Source organism: Fusarium subglutinans (genome assembly GCF_013396075.1).
Source record: "Fusarium subglutinans strain NRRL 66333 chromosome Unknown NRRL66333_c0000228, whole genome shotgun sequence".
Taxonomy (NCBI): domain Eukaryota; kingdom Fungi; phylum Ascomycota; class Sordariomycetes; order Hypocreales; family Nectriaceae; genus Fusarium; species Fusarium subglutinans.
The window spans coordinates 30,153-48,217 of NW_023502291.1; the positions used below are offsets into that span (position 1 = coordinate 30,153).

General features: G+C 48.6%; 9 protein-coding genes across 9 annotated transcripts; 2 read left to right on the plus strand and 7 right to left on the minus strand.

Moving 5' to 3' along the window:
- Nucleotides 1-55: 55 nt before the first annotated feature.
- FSUBG_11669 (murein transglycosylase) lies at nt 56-1,603 on the minus strand (the record flags this gene model as incomplete). The annotated part of the gene is made up of 2 exons (XM_036676375.1): nt 56-1,368; nt 1,426-1,603. 2 exons carry the CDS (start codon nt 1,601-1,603, stop codon nt 56-58), a joined length of 1,491 nt encoding a protein of 496 aa, XP_036532847.1.
- Nucleotides 1,604-4,007: 2,404 nt separating this feature from the next.
- FSUBG_11670 (chaperonin Cpn10) lies at nt 4,008-4,583 on the minus strand (the record flags this gene model as incomplete). The annotated part of the gene is made up of 3 exons (XM_036676377.1): nt 4,008-4,032; nt 4,097-4,383; nt 4,581-4,583. 3 exons carry the CDS (start codon nt 4,581-4,583, stop codon nt 4,008-4,010), a joined length of 315 nt encoding a protein of 104 aa, XP_036532848.1.
- A 605-nt stretch (nt 4,584-5,188) lies between these two features.
- FSUBG_11671 (HAL kinase) lies at nt 5,189-7,835 on the minus strand (the record flags this gene model as incomplete). The annotated part of the gene is made up of 4 exons (XM_036676378.1): nt 5,189-5,814; nt 5,865-7,188; nt 7,365-7,633; nt 7,784-7,835. 4 exons carry the CDS (start codon nt 7,833-7,835, stop codon nt 5,189-5,191), a joined length of 2,271 nt encoding a protein of 756 aa, XP_036532849.1.
- A 2,654-nt stretch (nt 7,836-10,489) lies between these two features.
- Nucleotides 10,490-11,008, minus strand: FSUBG_11672 (ribosomal L11 mitochondrial; the record flags this gene model as incomplete). Its single annotated transcript, XM_036676379.1, has 2 exons — nt 10,490-10,825; nt 10,880-11,008. 2 exons carry the CDS (start codon nt 11,006-11,008, stop codon nt 10,490-10,492), a joined length of 465 nt encoding a protein of 154 aa, XP_036532850.1.
- A 444-nt stretch (nt 11,009-11,452) lies between these two features.
- FSUBG_11673 (KRR1 small subunit processome component) lies at nt 11,453-12,527 on the plus strand (the record flags this gene model as incomplete). The annotated part of the gene is made up of 3 exons (XM_036676380.1): nt 11,453-11,468; nt 11,530-12,113; nt 12,165-12,527. 3 exons carry the CDS (start codon nt 11,453-11,455, stop codon nt 12,525-12,527), a joined length of 963 nt encoding a protein of 320 aa, XP_036532851.1.
- Nucleotides 12,528-12,734: 207 nt separating this feature from the next.
- Nucleotides 12,735-13,882, minus strand: FSUBG_11674 (zinc-type alcohol dehydrogenase; the record flags this gene model as incomplete). Its single annotated transcript, XM_036676381.1, has 2 exons — nt 12,735-13,767; nt 13,821-13,882. The coding sequence occupies 2 exons, from the start codon at nt 13,880-13,882 to the stop codon at nt 12,735-12,737; spliced, it is 1,095 nt and encodes a 364-aa protein (XP_036532852.1).
- Nucleotides 13,883-14,945: 1,063 nt separating this feature from the next.
- On the plus strand, nt 14,946-15,972 carry FSUBG_11675 (uncharacterized protein; the record flags this gene model as incomplete). Its single annotated transcript, XM_036676382.1, has 2 exons — nt 14,946-15,088; nt 15,165-15,972. The coding sequence occupies 2 exons, from the start codon at nt 14,946-14,948 to the stop codon at nt 15,970-15,972; spliced, it is 951 nt and encodes a 316-aa protein (XP_036532853.1).
- A 97-nt stretch (nt 15,973-16,069) lies between these two features.
- FSUBG_11676 (brt1) lies at nt 16,070-16,521 on the minus strand (the record flags this gene model as incomplete). The annotated part of the gene is made up of 2 exons (XM_036676383.1): nt 16,070-16,364; nt 16,415-16,521. 2 exons carry the CDS (start codon nt 16,519-16,521, stop codon nt 16,070-16,072), a joined length of 402 nt encoding a protein of 133 aa, XP_036532854.1.
- Nucleotides 16,522-16,811: 290 nt separating this feature from the next.
- On the minus strand, nt 16,812-17,402 carry FSUBG_11677 (aspartyl glutamyl-tRNA amidotransferase subunit B-related; the record flags this gene model as incomplete). Its single annotated transcript, XM_036676384.1, has 1 exon — nt 16,812-17,402. The coding sequence occupies one exon, from the start codon at nt 17,400-17,402 to the stop codon at nt 16,812-16,814; it is 591 nt and encodes a 196-aa protein (XP_036532855.1).
- Nucleotides 17,403-18,065: the final 663 nt, after the last annotated feature.

An 18,065-nucleotide genomic window follows, 5' to 3' on the forward strand; every position in this document is an offset into this window, starting at 1 on the left:
TACATAAAAAGAAGTGAAGAATCTCAAACCACAATCCCCACCCTAACTTTGTTGTTTACTTCTTGCAAATGCCAAATGCATTCTGGCAACCACACTCACACTGCTTGGACTTGCGGCCACATTTGCCTCCGCGAGAGCAGCAGTCTCCAAACTTGCTTCCCTCACAAGTCTGTCCAGTCTCACCGCCGCAGCGGCCATCTTCGGACACCTTGAGTCCAGAGCTTCCCTCTTGGGTAGGCTCGTTTGTCTGAACTGGCATAGGATACTTGATCACGGGAGTATCCTTGTACTTTGTGTTCTTCTCGTACTTGTCCCACTTCCGGGTCGCTGTCTCTTGGGTAGCCTCAGTATTCTCAGCAGGCTTCGAGGCCTCGGTCGTAGCGGCGGCAGCCTGAGATGTCTTTGATGGAGCAACGTACGGCTCCTTGCTGGCAGGCTTGTCGTTGGAGTTGGAGTTCTTGCCATCAGTGGCTAGATCGCTGCCCTCAAAGTCACCATAGGGAGCAGGAATGGGACCAGGGGCTTCGGCAAAGTACTCCTTGCCAGTGAAGTTGGGAGGGCCTTCGAAGTCCTTGGCTTTGCAGGCGGCGTTGATCTCCTTGCAGTAGTCATTCCAGGTATCACAGCCCTTACCACCAGTAGGGGGGGCGTTGTCCCAGCAGTCACCAACAATATCCCAGCACTTCTTTGCCGCAGCCCAGCAGTTATCTTGCCCAGAGTACTTCGCAATAGGCTTGCCGCACCAGTTGGCGTTTTTGGCAAGGCAGTCCTTGGGGACAAGACCATCCTTCTGGGTCTGTTTGGTGCCGGTCTCTTCAGAGGTAGGGTTCCAAACCTCAGGTCCAGGAATAGGGTATTCACCCTTGTCGCTGTAGATGTTGTAGGTGACACCGGGGTCCTTCTTGTCAACATAGCCGGGAATGCTGACTTCGTACTTCTCAGGGATCTCGAGAGGACCTTCAGGGCCGTTCTCGATGAAGATCTGAGCACAGCTGTGGTAAAACTGAGGGTCACCTGAGGGAGCGTTGTGAAGGGCAAGGACCTCAGGGCGGACGAGGTAGTAACCGGCAGGAAGACCGGTAGGAAGGTCGACTGAAAGAAGACCACCATTGGATCGGAGAGTGTCGGTACACCACTTGTCCTCCTTGACGTTGTAACCATCTTCCCAAACCTTGAACCAACCGTCACCAGCAGCAGAGTCCGAGTTCATATCGTCAACCTTCTTCATGTAGACGGAGCAAGGGCCTTTGTGACCTTCGGCAATGGCACCAGGGTGGGAGTAGCTGGGGGATTCACGGAATTGGAAGGTCAGTTGAGCACCGCCGGGAGCTGGGCAGGTGAACTTGACTGGCTTGTCGCCATTTTCACCTGTGTTTGTCATTATTAACTGTCTCTGAGTCAAGGTTACTCGTAAGATCTACTTACCACAGGCCATGACACCTCCAGTGATGGGGTAGATGGGGCTGTTGGCCTTGGAGGCATCCTTGGGCTGACGAACACAGGTACCGTCGCCCTGGTTCTCGCCATCGACGAAGAGAGTAGTGAAGAGGGTGTGGGCGTTGGCAACAGTAGCGAGGCCGAGAACAGTAGCAAGAAGCTTCATGTTGGATAGTTCAAGAGAGGATCGTTTCGATAAACACAAATGAAGGAGAGCAGAAAACCAGTTCTGCTATAAAACCGCTAGGGTTGAAGTCGTTGATTGATGTCGTGAAAAGGGAGCGTATATGCTTGAAGAAGCAGTAAGGAGTGTCTTTCAATCAATGAAGGAATGAATAGGTGAAGAGAAGAGAAGAGGAAGAGGAAGAGGAAGAGTCGCAGTACAACTCGAGAAACACCGTGATGAGGAAGAACGAAGGTGAAGAGAGAGGAGAGAAAGCATCACGAACTTGCGGCCATGCCTCATATATACTGCAACTCCTCAGCTCACGATCAGGGACGACCATGGCAGGCATCTTAACCTCAGCTCGGGTCAGCCTGCAGATCAGATCCTCCAGACCTGGTTCTATACAAGGATGATGGTGATGGCCAAGCTCGACGAGTTACACCAAAAAGGCCCAACTTTCCAGTTATTCGGTGCGTAACGTAGGCGACAAGCAGCGCCAGCACCTCAAACGGTGGCGTTCCTCCTAGCCTGACCCTTTCCATTTCCCCAGCGGGATAGCTACTGTAGCTAGGGACGGATAATGCTGGATACCCATGTTTAGGCTCTCTGCATGTTTCCAGGTGTAATCAAACGGGCCACCAAACATGGAGGTCAAGGCCATGGCCGTGATCCCTGTGGCGCATCATTTGGGAGTCAATCACCGAGTGCCAAGATGTCCAAGGTGAAACACAGTGAGAGAGGCCTGAGTCTAGGTCTGCGGGTGCTTTGATGGCTGTAAGTACGAAGATTGAATTGAATGGTAGAAGTTGGATAGGATTGGATGGAGGTTTAAGCTAAGTTTCGGTACCTGCGTCTAGGAAGCGCCCAGATAAACGGGCGTTTCCGTTGTGGATGTAACCTCCCCAATGACTGTAATTCAGAATGATCTGTTTTCTACAGTTCTGATCGCTTATTACTTTATTTTATTCTTTATCTAAATGCTACGCTCATAGTTCCCATCAACCTTAAAGCATAAACATTTTTTGTTAGTCCTTTATGATACTCAACGGCGTCGTTTCAAACATTAAATCTTCTTAAACGCCTGCGGGGAACAAAAAGGAATTCACCAAGTTGGCTCAGAAAAACAAATACAGGGGTTATCCATGATCATCTAAACTCATAACAGTGACTACAGTGACAGTCGATTAATCATGGTGCGACTCTTAAATCCAACCCCTCTCATCCTTTCAATCCCTTAACTATTCGAGATTGTCTATCATTCATGGCCGTGCTCATTCAATCCTAGGCTTTCATCCTTCGTGGATTCATAACCCTCAGGGGTAAGCTTCAGCCGCAAATCGCTTGGGGAACCTACCTAGTGAGTTAATCGGCGTAGTTTAAATCGTGAGATCGCTTTTCAGGGCCCAGTATTGACTGTAAGGTACCTATTGATAGCATAATACAATTTACATACTATACAGCCTTCTTCTACCAGATCAACAACCCAAAAATCAACTCCTTAACTCTCAGCAGGTTGATACTGCACGATTCAAGTCTGGGGGACAAGCAAGGATCATGTCGATCCTCTCCTCCGCATGTTTAATACCAGGGGTTTCATAAACCTCTCTCATCCCAACCCATCACCCTTTCATCACCCTGTTCTGTTCGAAACTCAGCAAAACACAACCAACGTACTTGGAAAAATGAGGAATATGTTCCGCTGTCATCCCATCATATGTTGATCATTAATGAAGCTTGTTTTATACCCCTGCTATTCACATATTCCGCCTTGGCATCCCCCAGCTGCACTGCACATTGTATTACATGCACACTAATAACATAAAGTCTGACCAAGTTGAATGTTTTCTCTATTCTCAAATGATAACTCAGCTTCATCATCGGCCGTCTGCAGCCAAGTGTGTTTCAACAAAAAGCAAAACAAAACATCGGCCCAATACAGGTCGTACAAATAACCTCCTTCAGCCTTCGGCCTTCGCTCTTCGGCGCTTCAGTAGCCCAAATACCGGCCCATAAACCAGATCAATTCTGGTCCAATTGATCATCTGCCGCCCTATATATGCGACATCTAGCTGCCTCACCTGCCGAAGACTCCACGGTAACATCATCACATAGACAAGAAGGGCATTGAATCATAAATCATACAATTGAAAGGGTAGGAGTGGAGATTTGATTCTGTCCCGCGCGACCAACACTTTTAAACTCCACATACACACTTATACAAACATACGTCTTGAATCCTTGCATAATTGGTCTGTCGGTTTTGCGCCTACATTGACAATCATCTCCTCCCTCTTCCCCCTCTTCCCCCTCCAAACCGACCTCAGCAGAGATTCATCTCTTGCGTCCGCCACTCTCGATATGGTACAGTATGATACAAGCAGGCTATTTTTGATATATGGGTATCTTATTCGTTGATCTTGGCCAGGATCCTAATTACATAAGTCAGTATACCTGCTTCCACAATGCAGCGTCTGGTGGTATGTGGTCACTTACTCGCTGTCGCGGAAGAGCTGGAACTCCTCCTCGCCGGCCTTGACGGGAGAACCGCCGAATTGAGGGATCAGAACACGGTCACCAACGGCAACGCCCATGGGTAGTCGGTTACCCTTCTTGTCCATGGCACCGGGGCCCACGGCGAGGACCTTGGCCTCGTTGAGCTTCTCAACGCTGGACTCGGGCAGGAAGATGCCACTGGCGGTCTTGGTCTCGGCCTTGATGCGCTGGACGAGAACACGGTCAAGGAGGGGAGCGAGAGCTCGGATGGACTTGATGGAGGTGGCCTGTAGCGTTATGTGTTAGTCCTAGCTGTTCTTTCTCGTGTCTCATAGCGCTCATGCGCCTGAATGCTTCCATCCCTCCCATCCAAGTCTCCTCATGGCTCCCAATTGCCGAGGATAAGAAGCTGGATAGTTGTGACTGAAGCATTGGCGGGGCTGCTTCTGCAATTCGCTCGCTACAGTAGCAATCGTGAACGTACCATTGTGATTAAGTAAAAGAGGTAGGTGATTGGGTATATGATCAAGAGATTCGTAGATTCGTAATTGGAGAAGTAAACAAGAGGAAGAGTTCGGCTTCGGTGTTCAACGGAGTTCAAATCGGCGGTGGATCTCGTCTCTTCCAACAGCTTCCAGAAGAAGGTCAGCAATTTTTTCCCCCAAAGCTTCCCCTCGGCTCTTGATTTCCCCGGTTCCGAGAATCGGCACTACACGTCCGATTACCGTCCGAAAACGGTATATCACGCCGAACGACTTACACCACCAAGCTCCTCGTTATCATTCATGTGATCTATACTCAGTATTATTATTTTTTATAATTCAACGCTGTCTTTCTCTCTTAATCGCTGAAAAGCTTCAACAGTCCCCTATCCATATTCTGGGACTGTTGCTAATCAAACGCTGTTACCAAGGAATTCTCGACAATTGCTGATCCTCCATCTATCTGTTCGTCAGTCATCAATGCAGCTCATAAGCCAATCCGTTCCAAGCAGCCCCCAATTTATGTCTTCATTGGTCTCCAAACGCCAAATACCGGCCTTCCTTCAGAAATAGTCAATTTGTGTTGCGGTCGTAGCCAGTCGTCTGATGATCACTTCTTCTCGGGTTGTTGCGAATTGGCTGGCGGCTCCAAGATATGAGTGTGATTGTCAGCTGGGACAACCTCACCGTGGTCAAATTGTTGGCAAATGACTGTATCTGCAACCCATGGCTCCTGAAGAATCTCGTCCATTCGCGCACGAGTCTTGGGGTTGAGATCAAGCATTCTGCTAATGATGTGTCTGCTTTCCCTAGGCAGCAGGCGTAGAATACGCCATGGGCCACGGATGACTTCTTTCTTCTCACCACTCGGCTGGGTCTTAGAGTCCTTCGAGTCGGTGGTCGAGCTAGCCTCTTTTGAGGTTGCCTCTTCTTTTTGCTCATGATGAGTATGTTTCCTGGTCTCATCCTCAGCCAAAAAGTCTCGCGCTGGCGTGGTGGTCAAATCATTCGTTGACTTTGAAGGTACAATCAGCTTCCTGGGGTCGTGTCCCGGAGTTGGATCCGCCGCGAACAACTTGAAGGAGTTATCTGTCATTCGTGGGACCTTCCACGGGAAGCGTCGAAGAGTCATGCAGCAGAAAATGATGGCCAAAGACCAGATATCCACAGCTACCGCGTCGTACTCCTTAGAGTCGTAAACCTCGGGTGCGAGATAAGGGTCAGAGCCAACAATCCCTGAGACCAGTTAGCCAATGTCCTCACACCATATTAGCGAAGAAGTATACCTTTTGCGGGCACAGTGTCGGTCTCAAATGGATATTTGAAGACGTGAGCACTGCCAAAATCGATGATCTTCATAATACCCTTGGAGCTCACCACCACATTATCCAGCTTCAGATCGCGGTGGGCAAGGCCCACGCTATGCAGATAAGTCACGCCATTGAGGATTTGCAGGAAGCAGCACGTTATCTCTTCCCGGGACATCCGACCGGTCATAACGATTGCAAAGAGGTCAAATGGCGCATATTCCATCACTTCATACCAACGCCCCTTTTCTTGAAGAATGTCCAACGTCTCAATAATATTGCCATGATGAAGGGTCGATCCAACGCAAAATTCGGCTGTAACTTTCTTGTTGTACTCTTTTTCGGTTTCGTATGTGTGTCTTGCACGGAACTCCTTGACTGCAAATACGGTACCGTCGTCCTTGCGCTTCATCAGTCTCACCGAGCCACCCGCGCCAGAACCCAGAAATTTGCCGAGCTTGCCGTACTTGGAAGACAACCCATGGTCATCTCCAAATGGCAATTGCTGGGTCGATTTGGAAGCTGCAGCTTTCATACCGAGCTTGATCGATGATGGTGCTGGTGACGACTCTCTCTTCTTACTGTGATGTCCGCTCTTGCGGAAAAATCGTTTTAAATCTGCCATTGAGCCGTGTCCGGGGTGAAGGTTGCCAGTCGAGATGCTATCATTCGGTGCAAGCTCTTCACTACTGTTCCTTGCACTACCAAAGATCGACGACCCGCGCTTCTCGTTCAGATTTGACTTGGACCCATGAGGAGAACCATGCTTCTTCTTACGTGAGAATATGAACCTGGGGTCGATTGTGTGTTTCGTTGTATGTGCCGCCGGTGCAGGTCGTCGGCCCTTGGCGTAGGGATCGTTGATATCACCGCCAGGGGTGAATGGCTTAGAGTAGAAGTTTGACGCGGAGCTTCGGGACGGACTAGATTCTCTAGAAGCTGGCACAGAACCAGGTCCAACTCCAAACATGCCTCGACGATGGGACTGGTGCTGCTCTTCAGCGGAAGAAGCCCTACGGACCGCATGATCAGAAGCAGCACGAGCAGCCGAAGGTCTTCTATCGGGAGCTGGTGAAGCCTTTTCATGAGATGACGATGCCTGTGGGGTGATAACCGGGGGTTCATTCGTCTTGGCCACTTCCTTACCCTTCTTATCCGAACTAGCCTGACCGGATCCCGCGGGAGTTAGGGGAGGGGAAGCCAGCGTAGAGACCTGAGGGCTGGTATGCGGGGATTGGAAGGTGACAGAGGTGGGTGTGGGCAATCTGGTAGACTGTCCGGATTCATCCTCATGCGATGGGACCTACAATGACATCAGTTAGCGTTAGTCACAAAACCTTCAATTATGGCAACGCAGTGACATAACGCCGCGAAGCTCAAATACCACAATCAAATTGCGGGTAGCAATTAGAGTGGCATTTGGCCGAGAGCATTTTCCAAAAGCTAGCAAAGCGAAAATACACAAAAAGGAGGTCATACTCGGGAGGGTGGGAGCGAGAAAGCTTCAAATTGGCAGTTGTTCAAGCGCAATTCTTGTAACGGCCGGCCGTGAAGAGACTTGGTGAAAGCTTTAAGTTGATCGGCAGTAACTTCGGTGAAAGGACTTGACTGGTCGTGCTCTTCATGCTCTGGGTTCGACGATGACGGGTCAACGGTGGCGGGTTGGGTAGGTGATATCTCCTGGACGGCGGATGAGAAGCGAACGCCGGAGGCATCTTCGGATACATCGTCCTTGTCGCCAATTGACTCTTGAGGTTTTTTAATAGGCTCTGAAGCTTCTATTATATCTGCGGTTAGCGATTGTACCACAAGCATCGTCTCGCAGTGCTTCAGTGCGCGCCGAGCAGAAGATCAAGGTGGGGCAGAATAGGCTCGGCAGAACCGGAAGATAGACTTACCAGAGACGCCCTGGGAGCGAGGAAGCTCCTGGGGATGATTTGAAGAACTCATCGGAGTGGAAATGGATGCTTCGATGGGATGTGAGCAAAGTAACCAAAAAGCAACCAAGGTAGTAGGAGTATGATGAGGGTGGTAAGAAGAAGCGAGTCCGAGCAGACTAAGAGTTGCGACGACGATGATAAAAGAGGACGAGCCAAGGGCCCGCAGTTACCTTACTACGTACCTAGTGGGGGGGATCCACTTCGTTTCCTTCTCTCCCACCTTTTGAGGACAGCCCAGTCCGAGTGGTTCTCTTCCCTTTTTGCTTGGCAGGGCTACGGGCAATAGTTAGCGTTTAGGAGGTCCTTCTACGGCTGCTAGAAACACGCTAGATGTGCGCTAAAAACTGTTTCCTGGCAGCTGGTGATTCCCTCCAGGTACAGTACAGTCCCTGCGATGGGGGTTCAGAAGTTGAGGCTTGTTCGAACATATGCGAATATTTGAGTTGAAGATGAGTCCGTGTTGATCGTGATTCGACGTGTGCGCCGTATTCGTCTCATCACTTTCCCCAACAGAAGTACCCCCTATCGTCAGCTTTTAACTTATCTTTCCTGCTGATAGCTTGACTGAAGTGGCATAGTAAGCAGCGATTATCATGTACCTCGACTTACGAAGCTCTCCCTGATCTCATGGTCCTGGCACATCACTAGACAGGGCTCCTTGTCAAGAGAAAAATTCAACATATGAGTATGGAGAATGGAAGCAGTCCAATGCACACGGACAATTACGATTGCATTGCATTGGGTTGCAAAACAATTTCCTCGTTGGGTTGGAAAACCTTCTTGTCACTATGACTCAACTCCTTTTACACTGGCAGTGCCACCAACAGCCATACATTCATAGCATGTGCACTAACGATGCAAAGATCGGGAAGGCGGTTAGTTCTCCGGTGTCGATGTGAAGTTCACATCCCACAAACAGTTCGAGATCCGTGAATATGACCCCCTGTCAAACTCAACGATCTGACCCGATTTAGGCTCTCGCTCAGCTGCGTTCCCTAGTCGACGTAACCAAAGTATATTTACAAGCTTGAATGATGTAGCGGTGTCTCGAAGTTATACGATTAACATGAGAAGCTCCAACAGGGGTGACATCTAACGTTACTTGGGCTCCAGTACTACAAGTGCAAACTCCGTTGTGGTGCCGCGGCTTTTGTGTAAGTGACCCATGTGTCAGTGAGCCTCAACCAAGAAACGTGTGAGACACAATGTGTGACAATGTCGAGTATCACCTGCTTCTAGAAACATGGAAGACGAGAATTTTTTTAACCCTTCAAGTTTTTGTTTTGATACGTAACATAAAGCCCAGCCCAGCCCAGTCACAGCGGAGCTCCCGGCCAAGTTTCGGTCGCCTCCAAGCCTCCAGTTGCAAGAATCTTTTTATCCCTTCATCAACAACCAGTCAAGTATAGTCAAAATAATCAACCCCACAAATTTGAATATCGAAAATGTTTTCTGTCCCTTGAGCTATTCCAGTGTAAGCAACAAGTCCCGTGTCAAGTCAAGCTCAATTCTTACTTAGGACCATACGCAAGCCGCCTGGCCTTACACGTGTTGGTGTCAAGCCTGCGTATTTCGGGTCTTGCTAAAGTGGTTTCAGTGGCAATGGAAGTCGACCTTTTCCATAAATGTCAAGTCTACAGATGGGGCCATTGAGGTATCTCGGTCTTCAGACTTTTTATGTGATCACCTGTTACCGTCAGGAACTGGCCCCAGAAGATCTGTCAAATATGTCGATCTTCCGTTGTGCCCTGAGATCTCGAGGCTTTGTTGTATCAGGATCCTACTAAGTCGTTTCATTTTTCCTGTCTCATCACTAGCACATTTGCCCAGTCCTCAGACGGTCAGAACTCGGGACACTGAATCAAAGGGCTAGAAATAATTCTTCTTTAGAGTCCGCTAAATTTAGGGTGACATTATCCTAAAAATATCTTAGACTTTGTCTACCTTATTTATCATCTAGGTAGGGGATAATCCTAAATTTCTGCCCCTCCAGCTACTGACTTACCTTAGTACTAGGTAGGTACTTACTCAATATGTACAATTGATCACAGAGCGTGGCATATAATCATATTGCCAAGCATCGATGACACAGCATATGAACCAATTGTTTCAATGATAGTTTGACGCTCATACAATCATGATCTGAGATACATCGTACATGAGATACAGTCATATGTATTCCACATGACTTCATTGGTTTCCAACGAGATACGAGACTTGATGCAAGCCACGCGTATGGTGGATCGAGAGTATTTCCTGGTCAAGTGCCAACCCACGTACTGATAGAGGCACGTGAGACCCTGACTATTTGCGATTTGTGAAGGTACAGATCAACTTCACATGTCTTGCCTCATGAACTCGGCAAACTGCGGTCTGTAATCACTCACTTGGCCTCAAGTGCTGAACCACGTCCATGTCCGTCTTCTCATATCAATGGCATCGGGATAAGCCAGACATAAGATCCGCCTGCCCGATACACGCAACAGTGGAAGGATTACCGGTGTTTCGCCTTTTGAACGCTGAATAGATGCATCGTACAATTCTTCCTCTAGTCAGAGGCCCAACTCCCTATCCATAAGCTGTTGTACAAGTATGATATCTGGTTGGAGATCTTGGTACACACCACATTCCGTGGTCTTTGAAATTCATTTCGTAATCATCCCCTTAAGCCACCACTTCAATTCCCATTGTTTTCGCTTGATAAATGACCGATCTGCAGAGTCCCTCGAGAGAAAGACCGGAGAGTCGGAGCTCAGTTTGCTTGATCTTGGCAATCTCGTAGATGTGCTTGAGGGATAAAACGCCGACAGTCTCGTGCCCAGGCTTGCTGACACCCTTTCGTTTGCCCTTCTTTCCCATGGGAGCTTCGACGGCATTGAGGAGAAGCCATGAGGTGTGCGGCGTTCGGACGTCAAAAGTAAATGATCGATCAGGGCGGACGGTGACTCGGCAAGGCATTGGTGTTCCGGTGATAATATGTGCAGTTCGTGCATTGAATTCCTGAGCGCAAGTTAGCAAAGGATTAACACCGAAGCTCATATAAACTAAACTAACCTTGCAAAAGTCCATAGACTTCACACCCTTGGAACCGAGAGCAGGACCAACAGGAGGACTAGGACTAGCCTGTCCAGCTCCCACGATCAGCTTCACGATTTGATCAACGCCGCCTCGACCTTTTGACATGATGGTGGTTGTGTTGGGATTGGTGGGGTCTCGTTACAAAGTTAACGTTGATGGTGTTTTGCGAGCTGAAGAAATTCGAGAGCCAATGTCTCTAGCGTTCTGATTGGCTCACAGCAAAAGTTATGATGTCCCCACAATCAGGTCGCTCCACTCAGATTTCTGAGGGACGGAAAGCTTTCCATCCATCAAAAAAAAAATCTCGAGCGCCTTCAACCTCCCTCATCAGAAGACACTCAGCACAACCACAACGGAATGCGCATCTGAGAAACGGATCTTAAGCCGCATCCGATATTTCAACCTCTCCCACTCAAAGAGACTTAGCAACTTTCGCCAGCTTCTCTCGCCAGAAGCGCCTTCACACCAATCTTCAACTGATATCCCCAGAAGAGCTCAACACCACTTGAACTACTCTCCCCAGAAGAAACATAGTGCCACCACAGCACGATGCCCTCAACTCACGGTAAGGCATAATCCAACGCAAGTCCTCGATGGTGGTTAAGTAAGAGGCTTACATGAAGCAGAAAAACCGAAACCGTGGGACACGGATGACGTTGACAAATGGAAGATCGACACCTTCACTCCCAAAGATAATGTTGGCGGCACATTTCTCGAAGAATCGTCATTCAGCCTGCTCTTCCCAAAATATCGCGAGGTTTACCTCAAGGAGGCCTGGCCTTTGGTTACCCGAGCCCTCGAAAAGCACGGAATTGCCTGCAAGCTCGATTTGGTGGAGGGTTCTATGGAAGTCCGGACAACTCGAAAGACGTTTGATCCCGCTGCCATCCTCAACGCACGCGACCTCATTAAGCTCCTGGCTCGCTCTGTACCCGCACCTCAAGCTATCAAGATCCTCGAAGACGGTATTGCCTGCGATGTGATCAAGATACGCAACTTGGTTGGAAGTAAAACGTCATTTATCAAGCGTAGACAACGAATCCTCGGACCCAACGGTTCGACTCTCAAGGCGCTGGAGTTGCTCACAGAAACATACATTCTGGTCCATGGAAACACAGTTTCGGCCATGGGGCCCTACAAGGGGCTAAAAGAGCTGAGACGAGTTGTGGAAGACTGCATGGCAAACGTACACCCCGTGTACCACATAAAAGTAAGGAGATGCCAGCCATTAGATCAGCTTAGCCTGCTAACCCATCGACAGGAAATTATGATCAAGAGAGAGCTTGCAAAGGACCCCGAACTTGCCAACGAGAGCTGGGATCGCTTCCTCCCCAACTTCAAAAAGAGGTCTCTCAGCCACAGACGTGTTCCCCACAAGGTCACCGACAAGGCCAAGAAGACATACACACCATTCCCTCCAGCTCCCGAAAAGAGCAAGGTGGACAAGCAAATCGAGACTGGCGAGTATTTCTTGGCCAAGGGCGACAAGAAGCGTGCTTTACACGAGGAGCGCAAGGAGAATCAGAGCAAGCGAAAGGAGGAGAAGGCAAAGGAGCGAGAGGCCGAGTTTGTCCCGCCGCAAGAGGGCCGTCCCAAGAAGAAGCGCAAGAAGACGGAAGAGTAAACAGGGAGAGCATCGTATTTCGTGGATGGGCAACTGGTGTGAGTTGTTTCAATCTCATGTACAAGCTCTCAAGTTGTATGATACCCTGAAAGTCTCGGCGTTCTTCATGTCTCTATTTAAGGATTAATAGCTAAAAAGAAATTTGCTTTCAATTTCTGTGTCTAAATTCGTGAAGAGGCGTTGTATCTGCCTTGTTGATTATGAGATCTAGAGTTTGGAGGGCGAATCGCTTCCTGAATCCCACTCGATTACCAGCTTACCAAACTGCTTCCCCTGATCCATGTCTTTAAACAGGTCATCAATTCCTGGAAGGTTATCCAGCCCCTTGATCGTCCTGCTGATGACAGGTCGAATCTTCTTCTCATTCACAAAGGCAACCATATCCCGGAACTCCTTGCGGGAGCCCATCGTTGAACCCTTGAGCTCGATATTCTGCAGGTTCGCGGCCATCAGCCAGTCCATCTTGGGAGACACGGTCATGCCGTACTGCACAATTACACCGCCAGCCTTGAGGAGCCGCACAGTCTTAGCCACGATCTCACCGCCTGCACCGTCGATTACAGCGTCGAGGTATGGCCTGTCAGCTGGCAGCTGTGCTCGAAGCTCCTTGTCCCAGGCTTCTTTCTTGTAAATGACACCACCTTTTGCGCCCATCTCTTTGGCCTTCGTAATCTTGGCTTGATCGCCGGATGTGATGAATACGTTGCAACCCATTGCTACACCGAACTGAAGGACCTGGAGTGCGACACCGCCACCAATGCCGGTGATAAGAATGTTTGAGCCAGGGAAAGCAGCGTTGCTCTTTGACACCAGGGCACGCCAGCCTGTGACACCAACAAGAGGCAGAGCTGCTGCCTCAGCGGGTGTGAGGTGCTCAGGCGCAGGCTCAACTTCCTCCTCTGACACTACAATGTAGTCCTGGGCAGTACCGACCTCGGTGAGTTTGGAACCACCTGTGACTGCAAACTTACGGCTATCTTCTGGTGCAGCAGGGTCTGATTCCCAGCCGCGCATGGGGGTGAGGATGACTGGCTTGTTGAGGAGATTCTTGCGGGTGACATTGCTTCCTAAGGCGACCACAGTGCCGTAGCCATCTGCTAAAATTGGATTGGTGAAGGAAATGGCTGGGTAGAGATGGCGGCGCATGAAGAGATCACGGTGGTTAAGTGCCGCCGCAGAGAGGTTGACAAGGACCTCATTGGGACCTGGTGTTGGCTTTGGAACTTGCTTTACTTGAAGTCTATATGTCCTATTAGCAATTGGCTTTTGATGTGCAGAGGATGATGTTCTAACGGATAATAGACCTTTCCAGGCTTTGCGCCTTCGATCTGCTGTAGGGTGAGAACTCGAGGCATGGTTGCGGCTGTGATGTCACCAATTGTTATTGGTAGAGTATTTCTGATAGATATATAGTCCCTTCGGTTATAGCGGTTCAAAAAAGGTTCGATCTCGGCTATTGGGCGCAGTCTTGTTGAAGCTTGCAAGTTGGAACAACATAGAGATCTCATGGCGATTGGCCCCGCATCGTAGACCTCGGCATTAAGATGCACCTAAAGTAGCAACTATTTACGGCCGATGTGAATGGTATGTACAAGAGCTTTGACGTCAAAATCGGGGATTTGATTAATAATGTTAAATGCAGCTAGTATTTCTTTCCGGGGGTGCTCAAAATCTACCTTGGTGTCTTCTTATCAAGACTCATGATCCTTGGTGACGTTATGTGATAGACTGAACGTGGGGATACAAATTGGTAGAGAGACAACGCTAGATATATAAGTTTCTTGCTCGCTGAGAATACTATTGAAATAAAACAGCCTACCCCTTTCTCAATGACAGTTGAAAATAATGAAAAGTTACCTATTTTCTACTCACCAGAAAGAGATATAAAGTAATTATTCGCTGGCGAGCATTAATTACCCTATATGTCCATGTATCTGAATTGTATCACGAACTGTATATATTTTGTTCACTTTGCAATCATCATATACATATCCAATAGTTTACAGGTAGGATTATAGTCAACGGCTACACTCATTATGCGAGGAATAATAGTCTCGTCTATGTCATTCACGACTTACCTGATCTCATATAAAATTTTGTATGGATGGCGTCAACCTCACTAATACTGGCGCTAACATCAAAATATTCTTGTCTTAATACAATCCCTCAATTAACATAGCAATGAAAGATTAATAGAATAGCTATACTCATAAGCTCTATAGGGAATTAGAAGATTATTTTTTCCTAAGAATACAAAGCAAAGCTTGTTTACTTGAAGGTTCCATCGCTGCACGCACTACGCAACCTTCTGTAGATGCTTACCAACGCTCCGAAAATCGGCATCATAGTTATATCAAACTAACAAATACCAACACCAACGTTATTTGAACCAGCAGCTAAAAGGCGCTGAAATTTTCAATGGCCGCATTATTCTCGGGCGCCGTCTATGGCGCCTCTACGATAGCCGCTGGCGTCTATTTGCCCTCAACAATCATCAATCAGTTCAAGTTCCAGGATTGGCATATGTTGCAAACCTCTCTTGGTGCAGTTGCAAGCAGCGCGTGAGCAGTCACCCTTCTGCACGAATACAAGAAGAAGCTAATAATTTGAAAGTATCATATACAAAATTGCAGAAAGATACGGCTACGTTAAGCTTAAGCCCAGAAGTTCATCACCGATTGGACTCTTTGGGCAGTATGACGGCAACGTCATAGGCGGATTCCTCCTTGGAGCTGGCATGGCCCTTTCGGGATCCTGTCCGGGTACTTTGTTCGCACAAGTTGGAGCTGGTCTGAGGACTGGCTTTTATACCCTCGGAGGTGCTATTCTTGGAGGTCTCGCCTATACAGGTTATGTCGCGCAAGCAGCCAAAACTCAGAGGGAGAAAGCGGGTGTGCAGCCCGAAACAGTAACTCTCGACGAGAACCTCGGGCTTTCCAACGATACAACTGTTGCTCTCTTCGAATCTGTCTGCCTATCTATCATCGGTGCTTCCATTGCATACACTACTGGCTCCGACTGGTCCCTTTACTCAGCTGGCGGTGGTCTCTTCATCGGCTTATCACAACTCTTCTCAATTATTGTCCGTCGCTCTATGATTGGCATATCAGGCTCATATGAAGAAGTTGGAAACCATTTCTGGTGGCTCACAAGAGATGCCCCCTGGCCAACAAGTCGACAAAACACCTTATTTGCTGTGGGCATGACAAGTGGTGCTTGGGTTCTTGCAAAGGTACTCCCCTCATTTGTCAAGGGCCATGTCGTTGAGACAGAGCCGTTACTTGCTGGAGTTGGTGGATTTTTGATGATTGTAGGATCAAGGTTGGCTGGAGGATGTCCCTCTGGACATGGCGTTAGTGGTTTATCGTTGATGTCGACATCAAGTCTTGTCACCATGAGCACTGCCTTTGCTGCCGGTAGCTTGGTTGCTCCATTGTTTCATTAGGCTGGTTTGGATATAAAAGATTTATAGTTACTATGTGAGATATGACCTGGAAATGTCTGTTCGTGACTGTAGAGACTCAGGTATCCAAGTAACGCATCTAATCCTTCTTATCACCACAGCCAATTCTGGCGGTAACTTCAATCTCAATCTTCATCTCTTCCTTCATCAATGAGGACTGGATCATAGTTGCAGCAGGACGAACATCGCCAAACCACTTCTTCAACACTGGCCACGTCTTTGGAAAGTCATCGCGGTCAGGGAGGATATAGTGAACACGAACGACATCCGAGACTGAAGAACCGGCATCTTTCAATGCAGCAGCGATGTTGGTCATAGTCTGGTCGGCCTGTTCGGCAACATCTGACGATATCTCTCCAGTCTTATAGTCATAACTTTAGCAATTAGCTGTTTTAGAATCCCCAGTAAGAGTGGAATTGCCCACCCAGTGGTACCACTGACAAAAACCCAATCGCCAGTCACGACAGCTCGTGAATATCCGATGAGCTCTTCAAAGGCAGAGCCAGAGCTGATGTTTTGACTAGAAGTCATTGCAGTTGGGGTAAATGTTATTGACGAAGAGATAATAATGAAGATACAATGAGAGAAGGTAAAGGTGTAGGTTTGAGGGAAGATATAGTAGGTGTCGTGAGTCACTTACACCAGGCTATTCCTATTGTTTGCCGTAGTGGGGTCGCTTGGCCAATTCGAGGAGGCTGGAGCTCATATATTCGCGCGCATGAGGTAGGTATTTCATTGATTTCATGACAATCGTAATGCCAGTTCATACTGTAGTATACATATTTTACACCATACATTTAGATACCTATGCATCCAGCACTTTAGCCAGTGAGCTCCTTGACCATCTTGGCCAACTCCTTTCTGTCGACATCCTTGCCCTCGAGAGCACCGGACAGCCTCTTCATGACATCGCCCATGATGGACTTGGCTTGGGTGCCAGCAGCCTTTGAAGCCTCAACAGCATCCTGCACCATAGCCTTGAGCTGAGCCTCTGTCAAGCTCTCGACTCCGCTGTTGGCGAGGTACTCATCCATCACCTTGATCTGATCCTCCTCCTTTTGAACAAGATCCTCACGATTGGCAGCCTTGGCCTCAGCGGCAGCATCTTGAGAGCTCTTTTGGATCTTGCGGATCAAAGCAACGAGCTGGACATCTGTCTTGATGGGAGTTGAGGTCTTGGAAGCGTTGAGGTTGGCGGACAAGATAGCTCGGAGAACGGTCAGGCGAGGAGTATCCTTGGCACGCATGGCAGTCTTAAGGTCGGCCTTGAGCTTGGACAGCAGAGGAGGGGGTGCATCTTCGGTAGATGTTGAGTAGAATCGGCAGACAGAGACTCGGCTGATGGGCTGACGAAGCGTAGGTTGCGACATGCGCAGAGCCCGGAATAGTTGCATCGATTGTTTGGCCGACATTGCGAAGAGATAGTAGCGGGATCGGTATTATCGGTGTAGAGACTGTTTTGTGACTCGATATGACGATTGCGGCTCGTGGTTTGGTGTTGCTACCGTAAAGCTTAAGCGGATGTCGAACGACAGGTCAAAATTTCGCAAGCATGCAATTGGCAACTTTGATTGGCGGTGTGACGAGCTCCAGCGATTCTTAGTGGAGGCCCAGTGAAGGAACAGCAGCCCAAGCTACCAGGGTCCCCAGACTGCCAACCTTCGCGTACGAATCTGGGGCTGCACGACCAGGCTGTCGGAGATGTTCTGAGGGGATGACAGTTGAGAGCCATCTCGACAAGCTTCGTAGAATGGTTGCTTCTGGCGAAGCTTGTTGATTTCACAAAGTGATCGGCAGTAGAGCTGCTAGCTGGCCAGTCATCATAGACCTCCACTTTGAGATTGAGGTGCATTATCTCAGACACAGAGGACCAGGTATGATATCATTGGAGTGACGAATAATTACCTTCAATATCAACACCATGATATTGTTCTCTCTCTTCTCAATCGACATCGCCCAACATGATCTCGGCAACGCTAAATCACCTGATCATTGGTGCACCCGCTCGCCTACTGCCTTAGCAAGGATCGGGGATGATCCCGTTGATATTGCATTCCGCTAGGTGCTGTAGGAGC